General features: G+C 40.0%; 1 protein-coding gene across 1 annotated transcript; it reads left to right on the top strand.

Moving 5' to 3' along the window:
* Positions 1-3,750: 3,750 nt before the first annotated feature.
* Positions 3,751-7,664, top strand: LOC107097800 (GTPase IMAP family member 8-like; the record flags this gene model as incomplete). The annotated part of the gene is made up of 3 exons (XM_015395095.1): positions 3,751-4,901; positions 6,603-7,372; positions 7,502-7,664. Coding segments are annotated over exons 1-3 (2,083 nt in total), but the record flags the coding sequence as incomplete, so codon positions are not given.
* Positions 7,665-8,352: the final 688 nt, after the last annotated feature.

Genomic DNA, 8,352 nt, shown 5'->3' with positions numbered 1-8,352 from the left:
CTTTCTTCTGGGACAAAGCAGGTTTGACACGGAGGCAGAACCAAAATCATGCCAGAGTTTCAGAGGAAGGTTGATGGGGAAAGACCTGGTCGTCATAAACACCCCGAATCTACTGGTCAACATCTCCCGGTACAAACTTATAGAACACATAGAAGACTTCATGAGGCGTTCTGCCCCTGGCCCTAATTTGTTTCTGCTTGTTCTACAACCTGAACACTTTGTGGAGGAACAAAAAGACAGGCTCTGCAGAATCCTTGAATATGTCAGTGATCGATCCTTTGACCACTCACTGGTTCTAATAACACCTAAAGATGTTCCTGGAGATAAATACATCAGTCTGACACCCTTAAATGCCATGGTGAAGGAGTGCAGAGGTGAGTTTCTGTGGAAGAGGTCTACTGAACTGTCAGAGCTCCTGGTTTTTTTGGAGAAAACTCTGAGAGAGAATGAAGGACAACATGTCAGCTGTGACAAATTCCAGGAGCCTACATCATCTTATCCCCAGGCTGCTGGTGAGTGTTTTTGGCGTTGCTTGCTAAATTGAGCAAGCCTCATTATAAATGTTTCCTTTTGAGTGCATAGGGAGTTCAGAACCTCAAAGTTTGGCTCAGATTTAAAGTTGATAGCAACACATTTAAGTTTTCCTGGCCAGGGAGTGGCACATTTGCAGTGTGCCAGTCACCCGCTCCTGTTTTCTTCTGTTTTACAGTCCACTATGACTAATACCAATTCTAATGTTCATTAGCATTAGCAAACCTTTAAACCATCCACATTATAAAGGTGGAAAAAGAAGATTATTTATTTTGACTGAAGCTAACCTTGGTTTTTGGCTGGAATCTAAAAAATGTAATGCTGATGCAAAAAGCTAATTCTCAGTTCAATCACAGCTAGCCAGACTGGCTTACTCACACTTAAGTTGGTTTAATTAGGCTCAGAGTGAGCAGTCTAAAACTTACACTACTAATTACAGCAGTTTATGCTTCTGCCAGAACCAAAACCTTTTCTGTGACCATGACAGTCTATATTGCAACTGCAGCAAAGAAGCAAAGATTTAATGTTACCGTTCATTATGTCCAAAATAACCAACTGCTGTGAGCATTTTTTCTTTATTAAAAAAATACTTTTTTTCATGACATCAATTGTTATCAATTTGGCACCTACCCGTTTCGGTTGACATGCCCTGGTCCTGTCTTGGAAATAGGTGTACTGCTGATAAAAAAAACTTGAAGTAGTTTAAGTAACCATTATATAATATAGTGTGAATGGGAGTGTGCATGTGATTGGTTTTTTGTGTTGTTTATTTAAGAGCGGGTTTGGTTTTTCATGGCACCCCCATTCTCATTCCCAATTGAGTTGAATTAGAGGAACTGTGGATCCAGAGCAGGAGCAGGGGAAAAGGTGGGAGATATTCAGTCTTTTCCATTAGTTAGTATTGGCAATGTGAGATCTTTATGAAACAAGTTAGAACTCCAGTCTCTCTCCCCCAAGCTTTCTGATGATAATAGAGAACATACATCTAAAGAAGGCTAGAAAACAGAAGTTAGGTCGATTAGCAGTCCTTTTGAACAATAGATTGTTTCATCTGGGGTATGTTAATGTGACGTTTGTGTCCAAAACCCAGATATTGAACTCATGACAGTTAGTCCGTAATATATTATATATTACTTTTGGTAATAGTTTACGTTCCACTTTCTGCTGTTGCTGACACTGTATATAGTTTCATCAGATTTCATTTTTGCTAAGTTACAAACACAACAATCAAATATATTTGTGGCAGTAAATTGTGATTTTAATCATACCTCAGCTCCTGTTACACTTTCAACATTCCACCAGTTTGTCAGGTCCTGTCAAAGGTAACCAAAAACTCATGTTGGTCCCTGTGAGCAAGCAGTTAAGCAGTTATCAGAACCCTCTGCAGTCTGCTTAACACTGTGGAGTTTGAGATAAAGTTGCCATCATAAACCTGCTACAATAAACCTCCTGTTATTTAGACCAATTAGACATCATTGTAAGGAACATGTGCGTTGATCTCTCAAATGCATTTAACACAATTCAGTCTGATTTGCTTGGTCACAAAAAACAGGAGATTGAGGTGGAAACCTTAGCAATGACCTGGACAAAAGCTGTAAAACAGATCATCATTTTTAAGACTCGAGGCACTTTGCAGTTCACCAGATCAAACAGTCAAATTGATTCAAAGTTTTCTATCTAAGGAAAACCAGTTGATTACATTGACTCATTGACTCGAAGAAAATCCATCACACTAAGCATGCTTGTACTGACAGTGGAGAGGAAAAGAGAGCACATCCAGCTAATCACAGTCAGAGAAAAAGGCCTACAGTGAAAAACAGGCTGATCTCTAACATCTATTAATAAAGATGTTGATGGCAGCAGCACAGCTGATATTTCTCTCCAGGATGGAGTCACAGCCAAACAGGAACAGACCAGATGAAGCTACTATGAGAAAAAGCAGAGAGAGCAGAACATGAGAGATTGAACTAACAGATTCTGCAGAGTGGGAGAATAGAGACAGAATGAAGCAGAATGATGAAACAGGGGTGCCTATGTCCTCCAGCAGTCTAAGCCTATAGCAGCATAACTATAGAGATAGCTCAGGATAAACTGAGCCACTCTAACTATAAGCTCTATCAAAAAGGAAAGTTTTAAGCCTAGCCTTAAAAGTAGACAGGGAGTCTGCCTCAGGGACTAAAACTGGTAGTTGGTTCCACAGGAGAGGAGCCTGATAACTAAAAGATCTGCCTGCCATTCTACTTTTAGAAATTCTAGGAACCACTGGTAAACCTGCAGATTGAGAGTGAAGTGCTCTGTTAGGAACATAAGGAACAATCAGATCTCTGATACAAGATTGAGCTTGGCCATTTAAGGCTTTATATGTGAGAAGGAGGATTTTAAATTCTATTCTGGATTTAATAGGAAGCCAATGAAGAGAAGCTAGAATGATAGAGATATTTCTATTATTCATTTTCGTCAGAACTCTGGCTGCAGCATTTTGGATCAGCTGAAGGCTTTTAACTATGGTTTGTGGACTTCCTGATAGTAAAGAATCACAATAGTCAGTAACAAATGCATGGACGAGTTTCTGAGCATTACCCCTGGACAGGATATTTCTAATTTTTGCAATATTTCGCACATGAAAGACTGGAAACCTCTTTGATATGGGATATAAATGACAGGTCCTGATCAAAAATAACACTGAGATTTTTTCTTAGATCACTTTAATCCAATCCAAATAAAATGACTGATTAATCAGCTTTTTTTCAAAGACTCTGGTAAAAGACTATGATTTCTGCTTTGTTTGCATTCAGGAGCAGAAGTCATCCAGATTTCTATATGATATGCCTGCATGTTATGGTTTAGCTTCATCTGGATTTATAGACAGACATATCTGAGTATCATCAGCATACCAGTGGAAATTAATCCCAAGTGAAACAGAGATGGAAAACAAGATCAACCAGTTAAATTCTTAACACTGTTTTAATAAGCACCTCTTTCCGTATTGGCACCATCAGTGCTGAGGAAACAAATGTTAAATACTATACAGTCGTATTTTTCAACACTTTCTGGTAATGTTAAATTATTTTGACTAACTGATTAGATATGATAGCACGGCTGTTAAACTTCTTTAGTGTTAACATAAAGATTATTTTTTTCTCGTTCTGTTTCAGGTTCTGCCTTCAGAATAGTTCTGTTTGGAAAGAGTGAAGAGAACAAGACAAAACTTGGGAACTTCATGATTGGTGGCAGTGGGGATCATTTCCAGAGAAACTCTGCTTCCAATAAGTGTGCAGTCATTAATGGGGAGTGGAAAGGATATTCACTCACTGTAGTTAAAACCCCAAACTTCTTTAGTATGTCTAAGAAAACAATCAAAGCAGAAATGAGGAAATGTGTGAGCATCTGTGAGCCTGGACCAAATGTTCTTCTGCTGTTAGTGAAACCTTCATCATTCACACAAAGCAAGCGGCAAACCCTCACATCCATCCTCAGTTTGTTGGGACCAGAACCTCTGAGGCACTCGTTGGTCGTTAAGACCCATGACCTGATTGAATCTCAGGCAGTCAAACAGCTCATTAGAGACTGTGATGACCGACTGTACAACATGTATGAAAATGACCAGAAAATGATCATGAAGAAGGTTAAAGCAACAGTGCATAAAAACAAGGGAGCCTACCTCACCACCACTGAAGACAACATGGAACCAGAAGCTGTATTTAATAAGCCCGTATTAAACCTGGTTCTGTTAGGGAGTAGACTAGCAGAGAAAGCTTCAGTAGCCAAGGCCATTCTAGGTCAGAAAGAGCTTCATTTGGCCTCTAATCCATCAGACATCATCATGAATCAGGAGGATGTGTTTGGGTGTTGGGTTTCTGTTCTGGAGATGCCTTCCCTGTATGGAAAATCTCATGAGGAGGTGATGCAGGAATCCTTTAAGTGTATCTCTCTCTTTGATCCTGAGGGTGTCCATGCCTTCATCTTGGTCCTACCTGTGGGTCCCCTCACTGATGAAGACAAGGGCGAGTTACAGACCATCCAGGACACATTCGGCTCTAGAGTCAATGATTTCACCATGATCCTGTTCACTGTAGAGTCAGATCCTACAGCTCCAGCCATCATTGACTTCATCAGAGAAAGTAGAAGTGGCCCGGAGCTCTGTCAGAGCTGTGGAGGAAGATATTTTGTTCTGAACATTAAGGACCAGCAGCAGATCCCAGAACTATTGAGTGTCGTAGAAAAAAGCAGAACATATATGGACAACCAACGCTCCTACACAACCAAAACACATGCCAACGCTCAAGCAGAAAAAGTCTCAGAAAAAGAGAAAAACATTGAGCACCTGAAGAAAGCACTTCAGGACCTCAAGTGCAAGAACGTCGCTCCTAGTAAGTGGGACTGAGATGGAGAAAAAAATACACCCTGTTTAAAACATTATAATTTACATAATAATCCAATTACTATGGTTAATCTTAACCTCAAGAGTAAAAAATCTCAAATTTTTATCTATCCATTTATCAACGGTGAAATCTCTGTTAAGAGAGCGTCAGGCAATTGTCACCTGTGTTGTAAAACCTCCTTCAGCAGTTTGTAGAACCTCCAGCAGCTCTCAACTCTTTTAAGTTGCCAGACCAGGATTATTTGGACTGTCCTGCCTTGACTTGCCAGCTGATGCCTGTATAATCACAGATAAAGGTCTTGGACTTGTCATTTATCTAAACTTCAAGCTCAGACCTAGCATTGCTGATGTCTTTAAGCTTGCTGTTGGGTTATTCAGTTGCACACATCTAGGAAAATAGTTGCTACAATACTGCCAAGCAGTTTCTCAAAATCAATTCAATTCAGTTTATTTATATAGCGCCAATTCACAACATATGTCATCTCAAGGCACTTTACAGAGACAATTCAACCAGATCATCCAGTCAGACTGGGCTAATGTTTTCTATCTAAGGAAAACCAGTTGGTTGCATCAACTCATTGACTCGACAGCAATCCCTAACACCAAGCATGCTTGTAGGGACAGCGTAAAGGAACACTCCCATTTAACAGAGAAGAAACCTCCAGGCTCAAAGCTGATTCATCCGTCAAACTAGGTCGTCGCAGACAGGAGGCCTCTGATTGGTCAGATCTACATCCGCTTTACTCATGCGTATTTTCTGTTTGGTACCTTACCGGCTTGTTTTGTTTGTATGACTGCCATTCTGAAAAAGACTTTTGAATTTGGACCAGCTAGGAGAGCGAGGTGCGCGAGAATGCTGGGACCCTTTTTCCACCTGGATACCCGCTGCCCACTGCTCGGCGGTATCTAGACCCACAAATAGTTTGTGATTGTCCCTCTTACGTTGTGGCATGGAATAACAGAGTGCAGACCATGCGTAAATATTAAGCATATATCAAAAGTGTCTGTGTCATACCTGCAACAAGCTCACTGAGACACACTTAACCAGCCTTAAAGTGTGAGCAGCCATCTGCTGAGGCTGAGTGGGGTTCAAGGAGACAGAAGCAGACAGTCAGTTATCATCAGTTCAGAACCACAACCAAAAAAAAAAAAAAAAACTTAAAAAATATTTAACTGTTTTATCTTGAATTAAGCCATTATTTTTGACTTAACACAACCTTAAGGTAATAAATGGAAAAGAATGTCTGATAGCCAACTGCCTGATGTGATGGCTGACCTTGGTCTAGTGTTTCTCAATGCTTTTCTCTCAGAGCAATGAAAGTAATCAGCTTTTCACGTCCATACACCTTATATACTATATATATGTCAGAGTCTGGCCTGCAGAAGCTCAGACAGCCTGGTTCAAGCAGCTAATCTTAATTTCATACAAATCTTTTAACTGAGATAGAGTGAATTTTCTTTCTCTTCCATAACTTTAAATGAAATCAGGATCTTTTCTGATACAAGCCAACAGATTTGGCAAGACTTCTGGGTTGATGTCCAAACCTTTCCAGAAAAACTGAGTGAAAGTCTGGTTGCCTCTGATTTAAATCCTATGTTGTGTTTGCCATGACCGACTATTTGCATGGGCCTTAAATACTCTGACTTTTAAACATTTATTAAAAATTAAGTTCTTTGTTTTTCCCTTTAGGTGTTGATTTGCAGCCAATCCCTGACAGTCTCAGGATTGTCCTGATAGGGAAGACTGGCTGTGGGAAAAGCTCCTCTGGAAACACCATTCTGGGAAGAGAGGAATTCAAAGCAGAAGCTCTTCAAAAGTCCGTCACCAAACGCTGCCAGAAAGCTCAGAGTGAAGTGGCTGGTCGCACAATCACTGTGGTCGATACTCCTGGACTGTTTGACACCAGCCTGTCTAACGAGGAAGTCAATGAGGAGATGACCAAGTGCATTAGTCTTCTGGCTCCAGGACCACATGTCTTCCTTCTGGTGTTATCGATCGGCAGGTTTACTGCAGAGGAGAAGGACACATTAAGATTGGTTACAAGGGTCTTTGGAAAGACTTCTGAGAAATTCACCATCATCCTCTTTACTAAAGGAGACTCATTAGCTCATCATTCAATATCAGTAGAAGAGTACATTGAGAAAGGGGAGGATTTCATTAAGAATCTAATTGAGGATTGTGGAGGAAGATACCATGTGCTTAATAACTATGACAAAGAAAACAAACAGCAGGTTTCCGAACTGATTGAAAAGATTGAGAAGATCGTGGAGATAAATGGTGGTGGTTGTTTCACTAATGAGATGCTGAGGGAAGCAGAGGAAGCAATCCAGAAAGAGATGGAGAAAATACTGAAAGATAAGGAGGGGGAGATGCAAAGAGAGCTGCAAAAACTCAAGGAGGAACGGGACAAAGAAGTAAACAACATGCAAGAAAGAATGCAGGAACAAAAAGCAGAACTAGTAAAAGAGAAAGAAGATAAATTAAAACAACTGGAACAGATGAAGTTTAAAATCATCAGTGAGAGTGAAAAGATTAGGAGAGAAAAGGAAATAAGAGAAGAAGAAGATAGGAAGAAGATACAAGAGGAGGAGATTGAGCGGCTGGAGTGTGAAGAGAAGCTGAAGGAGTTAGAGGAAAAAATAAATTCCACAACAGATCTGGAGAAGAAGAGTTTACTGGAACAACTCAAAGAAAGTTTAAGAAAAGAGCAAGAGAACAGAAAGAAAGAACAAAAAGAATACTGGGAGCGACGTAGGAAAGAGAAGGAAAACAAACGCAAAACTGCTGAATTAAAACTCAAACAACTGGAAATGGAGTATGAGCAGACCAAAGAGACATTTGAACAGCAGTTTAAAAATGAGAATGAAAAACTCAGAGGGGTAGAGGAAACATACCAGAAGAAAACAAAAGAGATAAAAAAGAAGTTTAAAGAGCATGCTAGAGAACAAGCTGAAGTCTACAATGAGTTCAGAGAGAAATACAGCACAAACTTTGCAGGTCTGTTGGAAGAACACAGAGAGGAAATACAGAGCCTGGAGCGGAAACATGAGAGGGAGATCCAGGAGACAGAAAAGAAGCTGGAAAAGGAATATAAACTGCTGGACAACCTGCAAAATTACAAAGAAATACAACTGAAAGAAGAACTGGAACAAAAAGAGAAACAGCTTAAAGAAATCGAACATTTAAAAAACAAACAGGAACAAGAGTTAAAAAAGATGAAAGAAAAATACAAGAATAGGTGTCTGATCGCCTGAGAGTTTCAATTACAACCTAAAGATTTGTTTGACACTTAAGTCTCACAGCAATCTGCACAGCAGGGCTCTGCCATTATTTGGAGGCATGCGCTCAACACCTATTAGCTCTAGTTTTATATCAGTGTTCTTTTCCTGCGTCCACTCTCCAAATTGACCCAAAGCTTTGATCATCCATCCATCCATCC

The sequence above is a fragment of the Cyprinodon variegatus genome, unplaced genomic scaffold (assembly GCF_000732505.1).
Source record: "Cyprinodon variegatus isolate N-32 unplaced genomic scaffold, C_variegatus-1.0 Scaffold725, whole genome shotgun sequence".
Lineage (NCBI taxonomy): Eukaryota > Metazoa > Chordata > Actinopteri > Cyprinodontiformes > Cyprinodontidae > Cyprinodon > Cyprinodon variegatus.
This window is presented reverse-complemented; position numbering and strand designations above follow the sequence as displayed.